Genomic DNA, 24,101 nt, shown 5'->3' with positions numbered 1-24,101 from the left:
CCAAATGTGACTTTTGGCGTGTTAGTTAGAAAGGTTGTGTGTTTTTGGGCCAAATAGGTTTTTGGCGTGTGTGGAAAACTTGTGTTTTATGGGCTTTGTGCATTGGGCATGTTTCATGCATCCTGTTTGAGTTTTATGTGTTTTTATCTGGTAGTATTTGGGTTTTACTTACCTGCGGTACCATTCTTGGTTCCGTAGCTTTTGGTGCAGAGTTAGAAGACGAAGAGGAGGAGGCTGAGCCCGAGGATGCGGCTCCGCCGGGTTGCTGATGCTATGTTTTATATTTGTTTAAAACTGTATTTATGTTTTTGTAATATTTTATCTATATACGTTTTAAACAGCTTGTATTACATTAAGAAAAATTCTGGTACTTAGTTATGACTTTCGTTATCCGCTGCGTGTTCTTTCGTGCACATTTGTTGCCTTTGCACATACTTGGCACCCGTTGATAGGATGGTGACCCGGGTTGTCACCATCCGGACGTCTCGATTTTTCCGTGTTCCGGCGTGGGGATTTGGGAGCGTCACACTAACTTTTATTATTAATTTCCTTATTCTCTTTTTAAACGGTCACATTTTTAAATTTGCATTGAAACTTTTTTCCGTTAAAACATGGTTAAGATCTGATCATTTCTCTTTTAAATATTTTTTTACAAAATTGTTTTCCTAAAATATTATTTATATTAAAAATGATTTTAATTTTGTGAAATAAACAAGCATAATCGCTTCAAATATCATATATTTCCATAGCAAAATCTTAAATGATAAATCTCTATTTTATTTATAAATCTATTAATTAAAAAACCAGTCTCTTTCTATACTTATTACTTCTAGCGTTATCATTTTCTTAAGAAGAATACTAAGAATGGACGACAATGAATCATAAATTTAGCAACATCCTTGTCTATCTATCTCTATCATAAGATTATAATTATATCATACAAACATAGTAGCTAGACATTTTAATGTTTTTTCATTATGTTTTTCTTTAATCTTCAATGTTTTATTTCTTGTAATATTTGTAAGATACGATGTGACATATCTGGTAACTTATAGTGCATACATTATTATAAAAACCATCATAATTAAAATTCTTTTACGGGACTCAAAAGCATATTCCGAGAATCTCATTTCAACATTCTTTGTATCCAAACATATGTTTCATTTTCCATGCAAGGTTTTGAGGTGCCCATCAAGCAATATACGCAAATTACTATTTTTACATTAGTGGAATATGAATATAATGGACGGACAGGATTTTGTTACGGTCCATATCACATTTCAAAAAAAGGGTTATTATGCACCTCATATTCATATTCAACAAACAGGCCTTCTCTAAAAACATGCAGAACGACAAAGGACACCAAACACAACAATCTGAAGAAATATATCTTCAACATCCGAGCTGGCAAGATATTAGGGTCCACAGTCAGAAGAAACTACTCTCTCAGACCAATAAAAGAACGTGTGGAAGCAGGGGATGCCACGTTTGAGACCATGGAGTCCACGTTTGTCCACGTGTCATTACTTGGAAGGACAGCCTAGATCGCGGGAAAGACCGACCTCTTATCAACAAAATCCCCAAAATTCGTCCCTACGGTCATATTACCCACGTTTTAACTTCTCTCTCTCTCTCTCTCTCAGAGAGTCGGTCAGCTTTAGACGCCAAAACATGACCACCGTAGCTACTGCTTCGGTTCTCTGTTTACCTATCTCTCTCGGTAGATCATCTAAATTCAACACCAAGAAGGTATGGACTTTTCCCTCATATGCCTGCTGAGTTTATCTGGGTATATGGTAAAAAGATATGGAACAACATCTTTTACGTTGAGTTTTAGCTTATAAGACTGGTCACGAGGTGAGGCGATTATGATCTATCTCTTGTTTTCTTGAAAAATAGTAATGGGGAATCCTTCTTTATTATAATGAAATGGGCTACTGTTGAATCTATAGGTGAATCAGTGTGACTGGTTTATTAGTTAGTTCAGTTGTGAGTTAAGTTCTAATACTCAATAACCAAAAGATTTGACTTTGTAATAGATCTATCTGGTTAACATATCTGGGAGCTGCTATATTTTGTAGGAAAAATCAATTAATATATTAGCTGATTCTTGGACTTATCTCAGATCGTTGTGGGCTTGTTGAAATTCAGGGTGTCAAAGGAGGATTTCGGGTGCTTGCTGTATTTGCAGAAGAAGGAGGGGTTGAAAAGAAGGTTTCTTGGGGACCGTTGTTTGATGTGGAAGACCCGAGGTCTAAAGTCCCGCAGTGCAAAGGGAAGTTCTTGGATGTAAACCAAGCCCTGGAAGTGGCTAGATATGATATACAGTACTGTGATTGGCGGGCTCGACAAGATGTGCTCACAATCATGCTCCTTCACGAAAAGGTTTTTCCATACATCTAAAGTTGTTTGTTTCCTTGATTTTACTAGCTTAAAATCCATGCATCCTTGTGTGATCTGCTGAATTGATCCTTTGAAGCAGCTTGGTTCTGTTCAGGATATTTTTTAAGAAACTATTTTTAAAGCAACTATATATTTTAGTCGGAAATTCTAATATTAGAAATTCGGTTTTAGGTTGTAGAAGTTCTAAATCCTTTAGCCCGGGAGTACAAGTCGATTGGCACAATGAAGAAGGAGCTTGCAGAATTGCAGGAAGAATTAGGACAAGCTCACAAACAGGTGATGAGACTATTTCGTTATGAGATAATAACTTGTGACTTGATACTTGCCATCAATGAGGCAAAAACCATTAGATTGTGAAGCATTTCACATTTCTTTGGAAGAGAATAGACCATCCAACTGAATATTAGATGATGAAAAACTTTAACATTTCTAATAATGCAGACCCTTAAATCCGGATTAACTGCATAAATATTTTCCCTTAAAATCTAGTCCTATAAGAATAGGAAAATTCTTCTTGTCATCCTCACACTTCACACACCACACTTATTTTAATTTTTTTTTTTCTATAATAAATATGTAGTGTGTGGATGATAAATAGAATAATTCAATTACTTTAATAAGAATAAAATGAAATAAAAAATAAAAAAAATAAAAAATAATATTTTAATATATAAAGTGTGTGGTGTGGGATGATGTGTAGCATTCATCGTAAGAATATGATATCTGACCCATGAATCATAACAGGTTCATATATCTGAAGCAAGAATCGCCACTGCTTTGGATAAACTAGCTTACATGGAAGAATTAGTGAATGATAGACTGTTACAAGACAGAAACTCAACGGCACCAGAACAAACATCCCCATCTCCCAGTACATCTACACAATCTCCCAAAGTTGTACAGAGGAGTTTGCCACGTAAAAGCTTGAACGTCTCAGGTCCAGTTCAACCTTACCATCCCCGCTTGATGAATTTCTGGTATCCCGTTGCTTTCTCTGCTGATCTGAAGGATGATACCATGGTAAGCTTATAGCCTGAAAACTTTTTGATTCATTCTTTATTTATTAGTTAATTATATCAGCATTGCCCAGTCAAAAAATAAAAAAGAAAATAAAAAGCATCATCCAGCCACCAGTTTCAGCATCGGTGTCTTGATACAGACACCCCTGCAAACTATCTCTATTTTGTCACAACCAATTGTCGTGTGTATGTCATCTGATGCATACCTCTTCACTTATCTGCTTCAGATTCCAATTGATTGTTTTGAGGAGCAATGGGTCATCTTCCGTGGAAAAGATGGGAAACCTGGATGTGTACGGAACACCTGTGCACATAGGGCATGCCCTCTTCACCTGGGTTCAGTAAATGAGGGTCGCATCCAATGTCCCTACCATGGTTAGTAAGAATTATAAGAGATAATTGCAGTTTATATGGTCTGGGTAATATTTGCAGGTCTTATATTACAATGAGAACGTGTGCAGAAAACTAATCTAGGAAATTTGTAATGGATGAATGTCAGGATGGGAGTACTCAACAGATGGGAAATGTGAGAAAATGCCATCAACGCGATTACTTGATGTGAAGATAAAGTCATTGCCATGTTTTGAGCAAGAGGGGATGATCTGGATTTGGCCTGGCAATGACCCTCCAACAGCCACCATTCCTTCTTTAGAACCTCCTCCAGGATTCCAAGTCCATGCTGAGGTATGACAGATATTCATATCCTTCAAGCTATTGCCGACAATGAATTAAGCTTATATGATTGTACGAAAGAAGACGAGTCATCTCATTGCTTTTATATCCTTCCATATGACAGATTGTCATGGAGCTTCCGGTAGAACATGGGCTACTTCTAGATAATCTTTTGGATCTTGCGCATGCCCCTTTTACCCACACTTCTACCTTCGCCAAGGGATGGAGCGTTCCCAGGTTTGTTGCCCTTATTACCATTCAATGCAATCAATTTTGCTAAGGTCATAAAAAACAAATCAGCAAATCTGATGGAGAATGATTCCTGTGATAATTTTCAAGATTACCCCATTTTTACATTGCATTACTTATGAATTTTATCATTCCAATATGTAGCTCGTGTAGACTAAATGGTCCTGATGTTAGCAAAGCAAATTCATTATCTATCTTAACAAAAGAGTACAAGCAAAACTTACTCGTGGCAAAACTTGCTTTGTAATTTCAGCTTGGTGAAATTCTTGACACCTGCATCTGGCCTCCAAGGATACTGGGACCCTTATCCCATAGATATGGAATTCCGGCCACCTTGTATGGTGCTATCAACCATAGGGATCTCAAAGCCAGGGAAACTGGGAGGACAGAGTACCAAGCAGTGTCCTACGCACCTTCACCAACTTCATGTGTGCTTACCTTCATCCCGGCAGAAGACAAGATTACTATACAGAATGTCACTGGATTTTGCTCCCCTGCTTAAGCACATTCCTTTCATGCAGTATCTGTGGAGGCATTTCGCAGAACAGGTAAGAGAAAAATTCACTCTTTCTTTATGGGTTGCGGGAGAAGTGGAGTGGGGATTCAAAAGAGGAAAAATTTCAGCTTTCTTAGTATAGACTTTGGAGGTAGAACAGATGACAATTCCATACCCAGTTATTCTCTTCTGACATTTCTGTCCAAAACATTCTTGATGTTCAATTGAGACAGGTCTTGAATGAGGATCTGCGGCTTGTACTTGGCCAGCAAGAGCGCATGATCAACGGTGCAAACATCTGGAATTGGCCGGTATCCTACGATAAGCTCGGGGTAAGGTACAGGCTATGGAGAGGAGCTGTGGAGCAAGGAGCTAAGCAACTACCATTCGACAAACCCGTGTAGAAACAGTTTTGATGATGGATTTAACCACTGTTGATTCCCACTATTGAACTCGACCAGAAGATTTAACTGAAATCTCAGTGCAGAGTTGCAAAAAGGAGTTCTGAAGAGCTGACAGCATGTGCAGTTTCGAACACCTTTTGCTCTCTCAAATAAATCCCCATGGCAGAAGTTGTCAATGATCAGAGGCAGAGGATAAACGGGTCTTCACTTACAAACCACTGTAAACTATAAAGAAACTGTACACTGATTTTCTTGTTTTTGTGTACAGTCAAATGCATTTTGTTTTTGTTTTTCATTTAATTCACCACTTAATAAAGGGATGAAGATTCATTTCTGGTCTTAGACTGGTGAATAATCTCACTCTTTAACATGAAGTGTCATTTTTATTTTTTTCAGATAGTGCATTGGTCGATCGAAATAAAAATTCATTATCATCATAGGCTTATAAATTCAAATTTCGATCTAATATTACCAAACAGATCAAAAATTTCATAGACTAAAGAGATTAAACAGAACCCAATTTTATTAATTTTGAACACATCCTAAAAGGATGACATTTTCTACAATCCATTATACAAATTTACAACTCCCATCAAAACCCTAAACGCTCTAAGCTCTCATCGTCAGATCTACCCACATCTGTTTCACAGGAAGCCATTGGTAACGAACGAACAAAATAAAAGAGGATGCTCACAGAGCAGATCCACAAAAGGGGCAAAAACTGAACTCGGGCTCCACCGGCCTTTTACAGAACCGGCACCTCAAGACGTCGGGGACGGCCGAATCTGATGGCGGCGGCGGCAGGGAGTAGGAGGGAGGGAAGAAAAGGTTGCAATTGTTGCAGTGCATGAGGGGCTCTTTCCCACGCCACCGCCAGACGGGAACAAAGAACAGCTTCAGGACTTTCTCGTACTCCACCAGATCGGCCGGTGAGCGGCAAGCTATGCACTTTCCGGCGCCATATGTCAGCACCTGCCGCACTTGTTGCTCTACTCCTCCCACAAAGAAGAAGAACATATTTCCGCGTTCCTTTCTCCCTCTCCTTTCCTTCGTCCAAACGGTTCAGTTAATTTATATGGAAAGGGGCCAGACAGGCGGTTCGTTCGGTTATCTGGAGGTTTCGGGGACGTTCTGGCTCTGCTACGACCCGGAGGAAAAAAAAAACTTTTTATTTTTTATTTTTGGCACTTTTATTTTTATAAAACGTAATTAATTATATAATTGTTTGAATATCTGCTTGTGTGTGTGTATATATATATATGTTTAGAGGAAAAACACATCCAATTTTATTAACTTAATACCAAATCAGAAAATAAAAATCCTCTAATACACTATAGTACAAGTCCCAAATTTACACATTCCGATAAACGAAGTAAAGCATCACATGAGCAATTTAATTAAAATCCCTCTTTACATAGCAAATCTGCCAATCATCTAACTCATTTAGAACTTGCTTGATTTTAAAGGTGTAACCGGTCCGATTCGATCCAGTTTTAGACAAACTTCAGAACCAAATCGATATGTACCGGTTTTATATTTTTTAAAACCAATTACGCACCAGTTATCCTTCTAAACCGATACTTCGGTTTTATAGATTTTTGGTCCGGTTTTAATATACTATATTATATATTATATAATATATATAATATAATATATTATAGTATACAATACTATAGTGATATATAATATAATGATATATTATAGTATATTATAATATATAGTGATATAGTATTAGTATAACTATTAATACAATAAATAAAATTATATAAGATTTTAAAATTTAATATTATATTAATTAGTAATTTATTATATAATACAAAACTATTTTATATATAGTTATATATTATATATAAATATCATATACAATATAAAAAACTAAAAAATATATATAAACCGATCCGGTTCGATTTTAGAAAAAGAAAAATCGGAACCGGATCGATTTTGACCGGTTTTAAGAAAAATAAAACTGGTACCGGACCGATCCTACCAGTTTGGTCCGGTCCGGTCCGGTCTAGTTTATCAGTTTTTTTTTACACCCCTGCTTGATTTCCTCCAAAAAGGTGCCCGAAGTTCTCCTCATATTTTTGTACTTCATCAATCACTAACTTAGCATCTCCTTCTAGTACCACTTGATCAAATCCCATTTCACAACAGAACACATATGCACTCAATGTAGCTCTAGCCTTTCCTGAGGTGGAGTCAGTACTAAAGATAGCAAGTTCATGCAAGACTGCCAAGACCTTCCCATTTAAATCCCTTACTACCATCCCAATACCTATATGAGAATGTACTTTGTCAATTGCAACATCTCAATTTGCCTTTCAGCAAACTCTTATTGATCTAAAATCTCATACATATGTTTCATAAAGAATAGAAAATCCAAACCCCAAGCACTCATCTTCTATATCTTAATATAGCCAAGACTCCAAACATCCTTTACTACCTCACAATTTCATAGGACATGAGTCACATCTTCAGAATACAAACAACATATTGGACTCAGATAAGATGTAAGCACAACTTTTTCATTAAATGGGCTCTTGTTGGTAAACCATTATAACATGCTTCCTAAATAAAGACTTGAAATACCTTTGGGATAGGTAGATTCCATAGTTGTTTCAAAAACATGTCTTGACTTGAGTTGTTGGAAGATTCACCAGTACTTCTATCATTAATCATCTTCTACAAGTGATAAGCTCTCTTCACAGAGAAAAATCTAGATTGTGTGTACTATCATATCTACTTATCTTCTCTACATATCATACCCAAAGGGATCTTTAATAGCTTCAGCACCATCTGCAGTAAAAATACCTCTTACCATAGTCTCATTCCACCTCTAGTTATCAATATCTATCAATGCATAAACTTTTGCTAAGATGGGCAACTCAGTAGGAGGAGTCTAAATTTTAAAAGTCCAAGGTTTAGGAACCCATTTATCCTTCTATATAGACATTGATCTTCCATTACCAATTCTCCAAGTCAACCCTTCTTGTTATAAGCTCTTAGCCCCCTGAATTGATCTTCAAGCATATGAAGGCCGGCATCCCAAACTAGATTGCAGGAAATTTTTATATCTATAATACTTCAAATGCATAACCTTTGCAACAAGAGAAGTTAAATTTTGAAGTAATCTACATCCTTGTTTAGCTAGGGGGGTCTTATTAAAACTTTCCAAATATCTAAAACCCAAACCTCCAACCCCTTTTGTCTTACTCATGACTGATCAATTTATCTAGTGAATGTTCTTATCCTGTTGTTTATGACTCTACCAAAAATTTTGGATCATCTTAATTATGCCTTGCAATATACCTCTTGGGAGTTGAAACATAGACATACTATATGTAGGGATGGCTTGAACAACAGCTTTTATAAGCACCTCCTTACCTGGTTGTGACAAAAATTTTAGTTTCCAATTGCTCAATCTCTGTCATACTCTGTCCATTATGTAGTTAAAGGATTGTGTTTTACCCCTCCCTATCATGACAGGCAACCCCAAATACTTCTCATAACATCTAACTATTGGCACACAAAAAACATTGCTTAAGTAATTTTTTTGCCTCGGCTTTGGCATTCTTACTAAAGAAAAGTGTTGTCTTATCTCTATTTAGCTTTTGTCCCAATGCCAACTCATATTTTGTTAACACTGTATGCAAACACCACCAAATCTTTACAAAATATCAAATTATCATCTGCAAAGAACAAGTGATTCAATCTAAAACCATTTCTTCCAATAGGAATTCCATGTAGATTACCATGCTGTCTAGCAGTGGTCAAAGTATAACTAAGCACTTTAGCACAAATGATTAATATATAAGGAGAAATAGGATCCCTCTGTCAAAGTCCTTTAGAAGGGAAAAACTTCTAACTTGGCATCTCATTTACTAACACAGAGTATGAAAGAGATTTTAGCCACATCATAATTGCACTTATTCATTTACTAGGAAAACACATCTTCAGTAAAACAAATTCAATAAAAGGTCATTCCATTCTATCATATGCTTTACTCATATTCAACTTCAAAACCATGAAACCCTCACTTCCTTTCAGCTTAATTGACATAGAATGAAGGGTCTCATAGGCCACCAATATCTTATCAGAAATAAGTCTATTAGCAACAAAGCACTTTGATATGAACTTATAACATATGGCACTATCAGTTTCAGCCTGTATGCAAGCACTTTAGAACATAACTTATGTAACACATTACACAAACTGATTGGTCTATAATCTACCACCTTCATAGGATTTTTCTTCTTTGGTATCATATATAAAACTATAGCATTAATACTCTCCCATGATCCTTGCCCATCAAGAAGAAAAATAACAGCTGTACTAACTTAATCTCCCACAATGTGCCAATATTTCTGATAAAAGTATGTTAAAAAACCATCAGGTCCAGGAGATTTTAAAGGATCCATTTGAAAAAGTGCTTTCTTAACCTCATAAGCCGTATAAGCTTTCTCCAATTCATCTTGAAAGACTGATGGTATCCTTGTATTAACATCCTGAAGAATATCTTCAATACTTGTAGGATTGGAAGTTTCATAAACATATTTGAAGTGTTTTATGAAAGCCTTACTAATATCGGTCTGAGTAGTATATGAAAAGACCCCATCATCCTCCACATAGCCTATATGGTTAACTTTCCTTCTTTGATTAGCACACTGATGAAAGTATCTAGTGTTGCTATCCCCATCCTTTAAGCAATGCTGCTTTGCTTGTTGTTTCTATGCAATCTATTCTTGTTCTAAAAGAGTATCTAGATCTTTTTGAGTCTGTTGCATTTCCTCCACACTATGACCCTCACCGTTCTCATACCAAAAAGACAACAGTGCTGTTTTATCCTTGATTTTCTTCCTTATACCAGATCTAGTAGTTACACTCCACCTTTTGAATTGTGCCCTGCATTGATGCAAATGATGTTGAACATGCTGTATGTGATCCATGTTATGTTGTCCAAACTGCCATACACTATCAAATGCTTGTATATATTACATATTAGCACAAAAAAAAAAAAAATTACATATTAGACACTTATGAGTTAAGCGTGCTTTTAGAATAAGGAAAATGATAACAACAATAATGCTAGTGGACCGAGAAATTGAGAATGGTGCCCCACAAGTGCAAATGCACTCTTTTTTTTCTTTCAATTATTATTTTTAAATATTTTTAAACATTAAAAAAAATTTATTAATAGTCACTTTTTTAAATATTAAGTAAAAAAAAAACACAGACAATTGATTTTAACGGTAAGCTTCCTTGATCTAAGCAGCATTTTCTAGATGATAAACCTACAATTAGTTTACAAGTTTACAACTATTTTATAACTCTATTTAAAATGAAGGGTATTTATATAAAACTGAAAATATTTTTTAATAAATGGACACAATTATATTAGTTGATTTGAAGTGAGTAGTAGAAAAGTTGTCAAATAATTGTAGGTGGATCATTATTTAATATATAAATATATATTATACCAAGATCTAAGTCTTTATCATTTTTAAGATACATTAATATAATATGATGAAATAAATATCTTACTATCCTTCTAAATGAACAAGATTATTTGATTGTTTTACGTGTTTATTAACATAGTTATTTGAAATTACATGGCATTAGGTCCCAAACATAGAATTTTCATGACTAACCATAGAATTGGTTTCAAATTAACCATATATATAAATATATATTAATTATATTAATATATAAATGCTTCTTCTATACAAAAATTTTGCACAAGAAAGTTTACACAGCGATGCTTCATTTATATTTTGTTGGATTTGACCTCCGACAAAGTCGTAGTTGGAGTTGGAGGTTGGACATTTTGACTCCAATCCAGTCGATGCTCAGCTTTAATGTGATTTAAATTATTTTTATTATAAAATAAAACTAAATTATTAAACAATGTCAGTGTGTAAATCTCCTTGTGTAAGATTATAAAGGAAACGATTGAGTTGTGATTTATCACTATGATTATTCATAAATTATGATATGTTTATGACAATTGTAGTACTTAAAAAAAAAAAAAACATTGGAGGAAATCAATCATTTCATGGATATTGCAAATATTAATGAAAAAAAAAATCACTTTCTAAAAAAATTACAATTCATATTAGGGTAGGCTCCACCCCCGGCCACCCCACTGTCCACAACCCTAGCCCCACCGAGGCTGCCTGGACAACCCTACCCCTCCCCAGCCCAAAACATATATGTATATATATGTGTGTGTACACATATATATAAGAAATCTTGTTACGACATCATTTTGATAATGATTTAAAAAAAAAAAAAAACATTGAAACAATGTCGTTTTGAGAGTTAAGTGAACCCTAAATCCTCTCTCTCTCTCTCTCTCTCCCCCTATAGCCGCCACTGCCCTCTCTCCTTCTCGCAATTGCTATCCTCTGCTACTCATCCTCCTATTCCTCAAGGCCCCCCTAATCTATGTTGAGGTGGGGTGCGAGAGGCTCATGTGTTGTTGTGTTGACACTGCATGTCGTTGATGTGAATTATATATTACCAAAAGTTCCAGAGTTAGTGCTAACAATATTGAAAATTGTGGTGATTTGCAATTAAGATCTTTGGAGTGGTTGTGATAGACTCAAATTAAACTTTTGGTGGTAAGAAACAATAAAGAAAAGAATAAAGCAAAAGTGGACTTAATTATATACGACACAAGATTTACGTGATTCAACAATTTGCTAATGTCTAAATGCTATTTATAATTTTATTAAGATGATAATTAAGGATACAGTTTGATGGTTGTACAAAGATTTAATACAATATGTCAGAGCATATTAAGATCTAAACCCTCATCGAGAATCAAAAAAAATAAAACAATAAAGAAGAAGAAGCGACAAGCCCTTATTGGATCAGGTCATCATACTGGGCCACCCATAAACACAATCAAACTCCACATGGAGGCCCAACATTAGTCTCCCTAATAAAGTAAGTTTGCTTAAAGACGTATGGCTTCTTTCTAAATGGGAATCTATAAGTATATATACTTTCTAAAGCATCTTTTTTGTAGTCTATTTAGTCATGTCAGTAATCTTTTATTTTATTTTATTTGTTTTATTTCGTATATATAAGTTCAATTTTTACCTGAAAACCATTCGATTTCTTCAATCACCAGCCTACTCAATGTTAAACCTTTCCAACTGTTGCTCATCTCCACCAAAATAAAGTAAATTAACTATAAATGTCCTGTTAGTGCAGCATCATGAAAGTAACTTAATTTATTGGATAGCAATGTAAAAGGAAAATCTATTGGTCTTCATGACATGTCTTCGCGCGATGAACTTTGATCATCTGCCCATCTTTTGGGTTTTCGATGTGGGAAACACAGCTAAGAGAGCATGTTGAGCATTCACGTTCATTATCCTGTGTGCCTCAAGAGTCGATAGGCCGTATTGACTCTTGAGGCACACAAGATAGTGAACGTAAATGCCCAACAAAGTGAAGCCGTCCCTGGCTAAGCAAAGGTGGGTTGTTATAGGAATGCCCATTCTGAATGGCTCATTTGATTTGAAATCTTTTATGGTATTTCTGCACTTTTAAGCCATTGTCAATTAAGAGTTATTGGCAAAGGTTGATGCAGCATCTGCTTAATCAGGGACAACCAAATGATTTAAATTGATTGCTGCATTGGGAGAGAAAGACCCAAGTGTTGCCATGCCAGTTTACTGTTGAAAGCATATTGTTTTTGTGAATATCGTATAGCCATTTTCATATTCTATAGTCCATGCTGTACCGAATCGAGCCATGAATTTTACCATGAGTCCATATCCGCCACACAGGTGCACGGTCACATTCAATCTACTGAGCATATGCATTAGCCATTGCTTTCTGGTTGTGAATTTGTGATACTTATCCAGATGGTTCAAATCGTCTAAGAAAGTTGGTGAACACCCCTATCCGTAACCTCTGACTCACCCCCAGGAAAATAATTGAAAAACTAAGGAGGCTGTAGCAAATGAAAGCAATGCTTGCCACTCAGAAACAACAACAATTTAGTAGTCAACGTTCTTCTACCAATAATTTCATCTCTCAAAGCTGTCTCCAACAAAAAGAACTCATATTCTTGCCGCAGGAACAGTGGTCGAGATGGAACTCGTATTCTTGTCTAAGATTGCACATGAGATGAGTAAGATTTCAGGAAAAAACACAGCTAAAAGCACTGCTCAATTGATTTGGAATTGCAGGAGTTTTATACCCAGATCAAGGTTCCACACAGATCATGATACAAGTATTCTTCACAGTTTTAAACTATAGTAGACTTCCTGCATGCAAACCTTAGCATGCTCATGTGTGCAAGAGTATATAGAGGAAACTATATTGTTTGTCACTATGTGCAGACCAATTCCATTGTTCCTTCATACAGGCTTCCAAACTGTAAGCACCTCTTGGAACATCTCTAACATCAGCTCCCTGTCGGCATGACTGAAGAAGTTTTGAACTTCATCTTTGACATCGTATATCTTGCCAAAATCAAACAAGTACGTCAAACATCCTTTCTTCAACTTGTTCAACTGGTAAAGCCAAGCCTCTTGCAGCCTCTCAAGTACATTTTCAGAGTTAATGTCTTCCAAGAGGCTTTCCTCACAAGCATCTTTGAGGTTAGCAATGTCATATTTGTTGGCTGCCCCGAGAAGTGCCAGTCGGTGCTTCCAGAAATCCTCTTGTTTTATGGTTCCATATAAGTAACTGAGAAGGGCCATGCAAGATTCTAGTGGCATGTCCTCTACGTAGATTGTAGACGACTCTTTTTCCTTGAGGTCATGATGGAACATGCTTTGAAACACGGGAGAACTTGCAGACAAAATTGCCTTGTGAGCTCGCAAAGTGCCCTCAGCAGTTCTTATGGTGAGATCAGAAAGGATGGCCTCATCAAGCATACGAGAGAGGCACTGAAGAGAACTCTGGGCTGACACAGACTGCATCCCCCCATCACTGGGCCAAATGGAGCAAGCGTCTCCACCCTGAGTTAAGCATGCAAAGAATGATAATGAAGCAAATAGCAAGGTTTACAGAAACTAAGAGACACCTTGAGTTTGTTTTAATGCTTGATTTATTGTGTCTTTATAAAGAAAAATTTCAGTTAGAATCTATTTCTTGCTAAAAGTCACCTGGCCATAGAAGGACCAGACTGGAAGAAAGTAAATCTGACTAGAGAAATTATACTAGATGCATTGGAATGAATCAATGATAAAAATAAAAAATAAAAAATAAAAAAAGAGGTCCAAGAGACAGCAAAGAAAAAAAATTGTCAATAAAATCCCTCTTACATGCCAACATCATAGTCAGCTCAGACAAGACTTCGGAAAGTTACTCACATTCAGAGGGCAGATCTTCAGGTCCAGAAACTCAACATCAATGATGAAGCGACCATGAAAGGTGGGTTCAACTGGCCAAACGAAGTCTTCACATGTGCGAAGCAGTCTCTCATGAACTGTAATATGAAACAATATACGGTTATGTGCATATATTGGCAACTGTCTTGAGTCTCATATGCAAAACATATCACCATATTGGAGCTTAAAATAAAATGAATGAAAATTCAAATAATGAATGTTGGATGATCACTAAAAACTTCTATTAGAACTGATTTTACTTCTTTCTGCAAGTAGGTCAAACAAACAATTGCTTCATTTTACCCACTTCAGCATGGGTGAGATCTAAAGAAATGTGGCCAACTACATCTCCATATGCATGCATTCATAAAGGGAGTATATCTTAGGACACAACACAGTAGCTAATTATAGCAATATGGGTCAGAGTCAATGCATTTACAGCAACCACCGAAAAAGATTAAAGAAGAGCATGCAGAAACTTTGCAGACCTATAATAGAAATTGATCATATAGAAATAAAACTTGGATGGGAAACAGCATGAACCCTGCTTATTTTAATTTGAGCATACAACACAAGGTTGAGTAACGCCAAGCAAAAAGGATCACCCAGGAAATACAGCTCATCAAGTTGAAACAACATACTGTCCATCCATCAAATTCTTGCGTAATGGACAGGTGGGAGGAACTGAGATCCTCCTCAAGGAATCAAAAGGGCCAAAAAATAATGTGATTTTTGCACAATAGAACTGAGAAATATAATAGTGTGTGGTTGATTGCAAGAAGTTCAACCTACTTTTGAAAGAAAAAACATTCCTCTTGGCATATTTTCGTGTTTCAAAACATAAGGATCTCATACTGCACTTGTGACAAGAAACTGGGTTAATTGAACACATAAAAGTTCCCTCAACCTACTTATATTTTTCTGCTTTTTTTTTTTTTCCTGAATGATTCAAGGCACATACATAGGATGCTTTGCCACACAAAGTTTTCAGTTTCATATTGATTGTGCAAGTTTAAAGCGTAGCAGTGTCATCTAGCCAGCCTAAGAGCAGGATCAGTTTTAACTCGATGGGATTAATCTAAAAGGCCGTCTAGTTGGTCACAGCAATAAAATATACACCACATTATCTACTTTTCAACAGCTGTATTCCTGATGCCTTTATTCCAACCTCTTAGAAAACCCTCAAATAGGTTTTTTCTTTCTCAAAATGGATTGGCCAAATTCAAATATGGATGTTATACATATTTCTGGAAAACAACCATGCAATAATTAAAATTTGAAAAAAGTTGAGTACAGAAGCATATTTCCCTAAATTTTTTTTTCCATTCAAACAAACAAAGTCCTAAATCTAACCATCCACTAAGACAAATACCAGCCCCATACAAGTATTTGTCCAAGTCAAAATCCTGCAGGGGCATACACACACAAAAAGATCAGGCAAATTGTCATTTCTTAGAACTACAGATTGGTTTCTCAATATTTTTTATATGTATGTAGTAAGGCTAGATTTTTACGTCTGATGCAATCTCAAGACAAACAGAATTTCATAAGAGAGTGAGTATAATGCGGCCACAACACAGGCTTTAAGTTTTTGGGTAAAGGTCGTGGTTCAAACTTGTTGCATAAAGGCCTCAATTGGAGACTCGCTATATGTTTATATCCCCTACGAATAATTGTCCCCATCATATACAACACAAAATTCAGATATCATATTATGTCTAAAACATCTTCAGCATCATAGTCCCTAGGATGTACAACTCTTCACCTTTCTTCCCAGAGCAAATTACTTGGGATTTTTCATATAGAAGAGCCTCAGTCTTAGTGGTATGCTCCCTCCAGATCTAAGGTTCGAAACTTGGGTGAAAATAATTTCTATGGGCCATCATGCTGGGGGAATTTCAATTTCCCTTTGAATTATTTGAGGCACATTTGCGGGAAACTCCTTGCGAAGGGCTTGTGTACTCTGGTTTAGTTGAAATTTTGTTCCGGACACTCAATGGCAATAAAAAGAAAATATAGAAGATGTAACGGTAAAAGAGTGTTACACGGGCAAAGATCTAACTTGAGAGCTAGAAGTCTGTATGAAGACACGATGTCTAGCAGACATGAATGCTGTGCATAAAGCGCTTTGCTTGGCAGATGGCAAGGCAAATTTAGATATTTTAGTGTTCAGCGTGTTATCACTTTATGATTACATTATATTCTCTCTCTTTGGAGTAGTTGTTTTAGCTTTGCTTCGAGTTTTGGTTCAACTAGGACATTATCAATTTCTTTTGGTTCATCTATTTAATTTCCTTTGATCAATAAAGCTTTATCATCCCAAACTCATTGTTTGAAGGAGTCCTTCAGTAATTTACAATTCACTATCAATATTGGCATTCAAAGGAAGGGAAATCCCGCTTTCGTTTCCGCCGATCGTCCCACTCGTCACGAAAACTTATGCCAATGGGAAGAGCTAAATGTAATTCTTTATTTTATATCTAAACAACGAGATCCTTCAAAAAAAGGGCTCGTAAAAATGAACATCTCAACCACATACGACTCAAATTAGAAGGGAAAACATTTGCTTTAACAAGAAAATATGAACATAATTAGTAAGATAAGGCATACTTGGGGAGATGTAGTGCTTGCGATTAGCGCCGGATATAGAGACTCGGAAGATAAAGCGAGCAAGCGGAGGCTGCTCTTTGGAGACTCGTGAGGGCTCTGGATATAGGCGAATGTAGATGTAACGATTCTTCTCTATGGATAAATGCCTGTAAACCAATCTCCAAAACATCATCCACCAACAGAAAACCCAATAACATTTACACAAATTTACATCTCAGGTAACAAGAGAAGGAGTTATTACCAGTTCCAGATTCCGACCTTGAAAGGGTCGGATTTTTTGAAAGAGCAGGGTCCAAAGTTGTCGATTTTCCATTGAGCTAGTCTTGAGATCATCTCCACCTTGGAATCAGCCATCTTTACTCTTCTCTGTACATGAGTTCACAGATATTACTGTGCTGTTGAAGGAGTCAGAGAGGCAAAGAAGAACAAAACAGGTGGAAGTGGAAGACTTCGCTTTTTGCAAAGTTGCGACTTTATGATCGTGTTTGTTAAAAGACAAAGGTGTCGCAATTCAAATAATTTTTTTTTTAAGTTGATGTCGCCGTGATATTTAAGTTTCCAAAACTTTTTAAATCTATCTCCTCAATTATTAATCATCATTCATATCGCAAGTAGCTTGACCTTTATTCTAAGCGAACCTAATTTTTAATTAAAAATTTTATATGTAATTATTTTTATATATTTTTTGTATATTTTATTAATATATTTGGTTATTTTATTTTTTTAATATAAAAAATTATTTTAACCAATCACATTAATAAAATATATAAAAAATATCTAAAAGTAATTTTATATAACAGAACTCATTTTCAAATTATTATTAAGGGTGGTGCTGCTCTCATAGTTGAGAACTACCGTTCGAGACTCTCATTAGTATAATTTTAATTATTTTTTAATATTTTAAAATATTTTTTTTAAAAAAAATTCGTAATATCATTAAAAAATATTTCTTTAATAATAACGTAAAAATAATTTAAAAAAATTCCAGCATAAAGCCTACCATTATTCTTATAATTAAATCATCATTTATCTTAAAAATTTAAATTAAATAATAATTTCAAATGAAACTTTAAAATTGTTATAAAATTTCTGATATTTTTTTTTACGTTTTGGTCCAATTATTTACACAGACACGACCTTGGAAATATCGTTTGAAAAACACCTTGCTAAATTAGAATTAAGATCCCTTGAATTATCCTCTTAAAAAAAAAGATTCTTTGAATTTGAGTTTAATATGTAGGTCATTGCTAACTTGTAATTTATAATTTATATCTATATATATACATTAATAAAAGTAAAAGACCAGGCAAGAGATTACGATAAAAATTCTCATGACAATTAGTGTTACATTTATATAGAAATTTTATAAAAATAAATTTATAAATTGATATAATTTCTTATGATAATGTTAGATCTACTTTATAATCTAACCTGTCCTATCAAAACACGTCAGTTGATAAATTTATTTTTTATAAAATTTATTTATAGTTAAAGCATTTTTAATAGGAAAGAAAAACAAAGTTGAGAAATAGTCAGTTTTGAATTTTTTTGGCAAATAGATTGTTGATTCAACTGTTTATAGAGAGTTATGGACTACTTTACTTTGCTGGTCATTGTTCTGTACCACGACTTGAGGGTTTGCATTACTGTAGCTTCTTGTTGTCGGAACTCCCCTTCCGTTGATGCAAAAAGAAAAGTACATCAACTCCATCTTTAGAAAAACTAGTAAGATAAAAGAATAGTACGTCAACTCAAGTTGTCATGAATACGACCCGCAGGAAGAAGACGATGCCTATATCATGTCATTTCTAGAGGTTGTGGAGGGCTTACCGGGGCGGTGGAGATGTTCTTCACAATCATCCTTCTTTTTCAAAAATAAAGAAGATTTCTTCGATACCAAACATTCCACTAACATATTTTTTTTTTTTATATAGCATTTTTATTAGTTTATTTTATTATATACTCACTCAATGGCTCAAGACCTCACATTCTACCACCTTATGCTCTTTGACGAGCAATGTCAATTTGTATGCTATTTAAGCTAGGTAAAGAGAAAGATAGACATATAAAATATATCATATAACTTCTATAATCGTCCGAGTGAATTTATCAAGTAATATTAAATGTTCAATAAATATTATGAGACTTACTTCATATGTCTATTTCTTTTTCGCATCATAAAACTCTGTCCAAAATTTTAGGAAATCTCTATCTTTTTTTTTCTTTTATTTTTTTCATCTTGTGCTAAACATTATTTGCTAAGGGAGCAGCTAGAGTCACAGAGGATTTCTACCGACTATGTAAAACTTTTTTTTTCTTTTTTTAAAGCATTTTTTAATGTAATTTTATAAAAAAAAATAACAAAAAAATAAAAAATAAAAAACACAATACTAAAATATAAACAAACATAAATCCTACAAATAAAAAAGAATCGAGACATGGTTGAAAGTGCCGGCAGCCAAAGCATTTTCCATCGAAAAATGATTGATGCAGGTGTTTTGGTGCAGGAATTGTGCACGAAAGGAAACGTAAAAAATGAGGTAGTGGGAGGTGTGCGCAATTCCTGCGCCAACTTCCCTGTCTGTAGCATTTCTGTTTTCCATCTACCAAAGAAAATTGTTGTCTAGGTTGGTCCCTTGTCTATAACGTGAATTTTTAAGGAGTTTCATTGCATGTTTGAAATTATGGTGAGAAATATATCTTATAGTTTTAGGACTTATAATTTATAGCTTAAATAATAAGTTCTATTGTTAAAAATTTATTTATTATTTTGTATAATATGTTTAAAACACTTTCAAACATATTATATTTGTTTAGAAATAAATTTAAAAAATTATTTTTTGAGCTAGAAATACGATCATTTGATTTTTTTTTTTAAATTATGACCATATCTTTAAAAATTTGAAAGTTGTAAATGTTTGAAAGTTGTATGGAAATTTTCGCCCTTTAATAGTCTTTTTAAAATTCGAATTACATTTCGAATTATCTGGAAAAGTACATTTATTTTTCCTCAAACGTACTTTTTAGTTCATTTGAGATTAAAAGATACTTTAATATTAAATACTTAAATAATCTAATTTTTCTATTAAAGTATTTTTTTAAGGTTATTTAAAAACTTTTTAAAACTCCCTAGTGCAACCCCAAACGGCACCTTAGGCTATTATATTATACAGTAGTATGCTACTTTAACTATTCCACATGGGGCTATATTATATGCATAAACTTTAAAAAAGGAAAAAAAAATCACGTTGCTTAGCATAAAAGGAACAATTCCTCTTTGGAACGGTCCAACTGTTCCCAATAAAAATAAGCCACGTATGAAATTATAAACTAGATGTAATGAATATGGTTTCATCTGATAAAATCAACAGAAGTGTAAACTCCATTTGAGAAGAGAAACGTCGACCCTCCTTCAAACTTTGCCGTGAACTTTGGGAAGAATCCAAATCGCCGCCATACGAAACTAGGTTTGTTGTCGCTACAGCCAGACAACACCGTCGCCCCCACCAAGCTTTGTTACCCCCAACAAGTATCGTTGCCCATCATAGCCTTTGCCCACCACAGCAGTCGTCGTCATCGTCAACAGAGGTCGCCACCATCTCCTCCGCCACTTCTTGGTTTGGTTTTTACAGTGACTTTTTTAAAAAAAAGAAATTCCCTCTCTACAAACCATTTAGTTTCCTAAGCAGAGTGGATGCTAGAGAAGTATCTTAGTTCAAAGTTTAGTACTTAGTTTTTGAATTTAATATGTGATAGGAAATTTTTTAAATTTAACTTGTATGTGATTAAGTTCAAAATTCAGTACTAAAATGTTGGAGAAGTATCTTAGTTTCCTGCTCATAATCTATGGATTTGTATTGAATGGTTTGTAGCATTGATTTGTGCTAATTTTAATGGGGGTAATTTGCATTGATTTGTGTACTGACTTGCACTGAGTTTTGCAATGATGTATAATTTTTTTACTCATATGGGTATTTCTGATGTATGATTTTTTTTTTTAACTCATAATCATTTAGGATTTGTAGGTATTTCTGATGTATACATTTTAATGGCACTGATTAGAAGTGTAAAAAGTTTTATGGCTAAAATGACAGAATTTGAAATGAATTTTCTTGGTTCTAAGAATTTTTTAGCAAATCAGAATTTGCTAGTTAATAGATGGGCACATAATTTTTTGGACCATCATGTACACATGGGGCCGATTGATTCACACGCTTGCTTTGTCCTCGAGTACGTTTGTATAAATCTAATTTTTTTAATGTAAATTACATAATATAACTATTGATTTTCTTGAGAAATTAGATTTTTTTGGAAAATAAGAATTTGCTAGTTAGAATGGCAAATACGTGACTAAATATATTTCATATTGTGCCTAGCGCCAGATTGCCTTATTATTATTATTATTATTATTATCCTTTTGAAATCAGTTGAATAAGATTGTTGAAAGATCTTATTTTGTATTTCTTATTTCGTAACGAATGATCAAATTTGGAGTTCTGATAGTGATGAAGTTGAGATAATATGAGTCACACATGTCTAGAAGGTGAAGATCTACGGTTTTAGGCTAAAAGTGTAGAAGAAAAATGTGACGTGAATGTAGAAGATGTAGTAAATGTGTAAGATAGAGTGAATGTAGAAGATGAAATCAGTATGTGGAAGATGGAGTCAATGTAAATGATAGAGTAAATGTGATTTCTTCTTTGAGTATTAGTCTTTTGAAGCCATTCATCAGTATGGTATTTGATGATGTAGAAAATGCCCAGGCATTTTACAAGGCATACACAAGAAGAAAAGATTTTTTCATATGGGCCAACCATACTCAATTGTCAAAAGAAGAGAGAAAACTAATTGTAATAGACTACGTTTGCTCAAGAGAAAAATTTCGACGGGAAAGGAGCAAACAAAAAGAACGATAGGAATTTGCTGAAATAAAAATTGAATGTAAAGTAACGATGAAAATAAAAAAAGATGATGAAAAATTGATAGTATGCAATTTTGTACTTGAACATAACTACATGCTACTTATATCGAGAAACACTAGTTTGCTTTAGGAGTGGTAATATATGATATGACTAATTAATCCAATATGAATACAATACGAAATTATCGGGTTTGAGTTTGATGTTAACGGATTCAGGTCAAAACGGGTTGACTCGTTAATACACAATTCATTAACGAGTCAATCAGATTGACCCGTTAGTGACCCGTTTAGACCCATTAAAGGTTTTACTCAAAATTACAATTATATTATTTTTAACCTAAAAACAAAAATACCTTAATCCTATTTTTGTATTTCCTAGCTCTCTCTCTCTTAGTTCTAAATTGAGTTAGTTCTCATGAGTCACGACTACCTCTCACAATTTCTCTTAATTGTAATTTTGGTATTTTTATTGTTTGAACTGTAATTTTAGACTTATGTAGTTAGTTTTATATATTTTTTAAAGATATTGTGATATTAAATTTTATGTAAAATTATGTTAATTAGGTCAAATAGATTATTTGGGTCAATTCAACTCTTTTACATAAACGGGTTGACACGGGTCGAAACAGATTGTGTTTTGGTTGACCCATATCATATAATATACATGACATGAACACAACATGTTAATACGATTTGCCACTCTAGCTCTGCCGACATAAGGGAGTCACACATGTAAAAACAAAAACTTATTATGACTTTGAATGAGTCTGATGTACAGATAAGGAAGATAATGCCGGTTTTGAATACAGAATTATGAGGTGACTTTAATATTAGTTATATTAGTAAGAATGTGGAAAATTACTTGGAGAACAAAAGGAGAAAAAATTTGAAGAGGGAGATGCACAAAGTATTGGCAAGGATGTAAAAAATTACTTGTGGAACAAAAAAAGAAAATTATTTGAAGAGAGATATGCACAAAGGTTATGTCTATTTTTATGATTGACAATGTAAAGAACTTGGATTTGTGTACTCTGTGCAAGTTGATGAGAATTAGTGTATGTGAAGTTATTTTTGGGCAGATGCATGATCAATGGCTGTATATCAATATTTTAGAAATGTTGTTACATTTGATACCACATACCTGGTAAATATTTATAAGAAGTCATTTGTGCCATGTTTTAGAGTTAACCATCATCACCAAACTATAATATTTGATTGTGCTTTGTTAGTTAATGAAATAACTGGATCATATACATTGTTATTGAGAATATGACAAGAGATAATACTTGGGCATGTCCCTTCAACCATAATTACTGATGATGACAAGGTTATGACGGAAGTCATTGTAGAGGTACTCCCAAATACGACTTATAAGTTGTGCTTGTGGCACATTTTACAAAAGTTTCTTGAAAATTTATTTTATGTATATAACAAATTTCAGACTTTCAAAAAGATTGTCGTCAATGTGTCCATAAGAAAATTACAACTAATGAGTTTGAACAGCAATGTAGTTCAATATTAATGAATTATGTGATAGGAGATAATAATTGACTGCAAAGTCTTTACGTCTTACGGGATAAGTGGATTCTAGCTTACTTGCTTTCAAAATTTTGTGTCAGTATGTCAACAAATCAAATGAGTGAAAGCAAGAATAAGTTTTTCAAGAATTAGTTTTGTTCAACCACTATGGTTAATGACTTTGTATATCAATATGAGAACGTCTTAGATGCACATTATTTTAAAGAGAAAGAAAATGATATGTGAACAAAATTTACACGAGTGATATTAAAAACATGTCACAAAATTGAAGAAGAGACGGTCATAGTCTATACAAGAAAGTTTTTCATAAATGAATTTTTCAATAGTCAATGCTACAAATCAACCAAATTTGTCAAAGAGAGCGAAAGCAAAACATATGGAGTGACACCTCATAGCAAAGAAACCTCTCTTTATTATGTGAAATTGGAGAATAGA

At 34.3% G+C, this 24,101-nt stretch overlaps 3 protein-coding genes across 4 annotated transcripts; 1 reads left to right on the top strand and 2 right to left on the bottom strand.

Moving 5' to 3' along the window:
• The first annotated feature begins 1,591 nt into the window (after positions 1-1,591).
• On the top strand, positions 1,592-5,585 carry LOC122311221 (chlorophyllide a oxygenase, chloroplastic). Of its 2 annotated transcripts, none has more exons than XM_043125673.1 (9): positions 1,592-1,749; positions 2,152-2,385; positions 2,575-2,679; positions 3,148-3,423; positions 3,650-3,797; positions 3,922-4,106; positions 4,219-4,331; positions 4,597-4,891; positions 5,073-5,585. In XM_043125673.1, the coding sequence occupies exons 1-9, from the start codon at positions 1,672-1,674 to the stop codon at positions 5,241-5,243; spliced, it is 1,605 nt and encodes a 534-aa protein (XP_042981607.1). In that variant the 5' UTR covers positions 1,592-1,671; the 3' UTR covers positions 5,244-5,585. The 2 variants fall into 2 exon arrangements, with proteins under 2 accessions (XP_042981607.1, XP_042981608.1); XM_043125674.1 differs by having other exon boundaries at positions 1,629-1,749; positions 2,126-2,385.
• Positions 5,586-5,748: 163 nt separating this feature from the next.
• On the bottom strand, positions 5,749-6,341 carry LOC122311222. Its single transcript, XM_043125675.1, has one exon. It carries the CDS (start codon positions 6,258-6,260, stop codon positions 5,934-5,936), a length of 327 nt encoding a protein of 108 aa, XP_042981609.1. The 5' UTR covers positions 6,261-6,341; the 3' UTR covers positions 5,749-5,933.
• A 7,054-nt stretch (positions 6,342-13,395) lies between these two features.
• Positions 13,396-17,697, bottom strand: LOC122311664 (BTB/POZ domain-containing protein At1g21780). Its single transcript, XM_043126298.1, has 4 exons — positions 17,448-17,697; positions 17,207-17,352; positions 14,579-14,694; positions 13,396-14,224 (listed from the first exon to the last, which is right to left on the bottom strand). The coding sequence occupies exons 1-4, from the start codon at positions 17,558-17,560 to the stop codon at positions 13,619-13,621; spliced, it is 981 nt and encodes a 326-aa protein (XP_042982232.1). The 5' UTR covers positions 17,561-17,697; the 3' UTR covers positions 13,396-13,618.
• Between the last annotated feature and the right edge of the window lie 6,404 nt (positions 17,698-24,101).

The sequence above is a fragment of the Carya illinoinensis genome, chromosome 5, assembly GCF_018687715.1.
Source record: "Carya illinoinensis cultivar Pawnee chromosome 5, C.illinoinensisPawnee_v1, whole genome shotgun sequence".
Taxonomy (NCBI): Eukaryota; Viridiplantae; Streptophyta; class Magnoliopsida; order Fagales; family Juglandaceae; genus Carya; species Carya illinoinensis.
Note: the sequence above shows the minus strand (reverse complement) of the source record. Positions and strands in the feature narration are given on the sequence as shown.

Bases quoted from the DNA above. Each gene is read 5' to 3' on its own strand.
- LOC122311221 (XM_043125673.1), top strand. From the start codon at position 1,672: ATGACCACCGTAGCTACTGCTTCGGTTCTCTGTTTACCTATCTCTCTC. The intron at 3,798-3,921 runs GTTAGTAAGAAT...GATGAATGTCAG, and splicing joins CATCCAATGTCCCTACCATG to GATGGGAGTACTCAACAGAT. The intron at 4,332-4,596 runs GTTTGTTGCCCT...TTGTAATTTCAG, and splicing joins AAGGGATGGAGCGTTCCCAG to CTTGGTGAAATTCTTGACAC.
- LOC122311664 (XM_043126298.1), bottom strand. From the start codon at position 17,560: ATGGCTGATTCCAAGGTGGAGATGATCTCAAGACTAGCTCAATGGAAA. The intron at 14,695-17,206 runs GTATGCCTTATC...TTCATATTACAG, and splicing joins CAAGCACTACATCTCCCCAA to TTCATGAGAGACTGCTTCGC. The intron at 14,225-14,578 runs GTGAGTAACTTT...TGCTTAACTCAG, and splicing joins TGAAGATCTGCCCTCTGAAT to GGTGGAGACGCTTGCTCCAT.
- LOC122311222 (XM_043125675.1), bottom strand. From the start codon at position 6,260: ATGTTCTTCTTCTTTGTGGGAGGAGTAGAGCAACAAGTGCGGCAGGTG.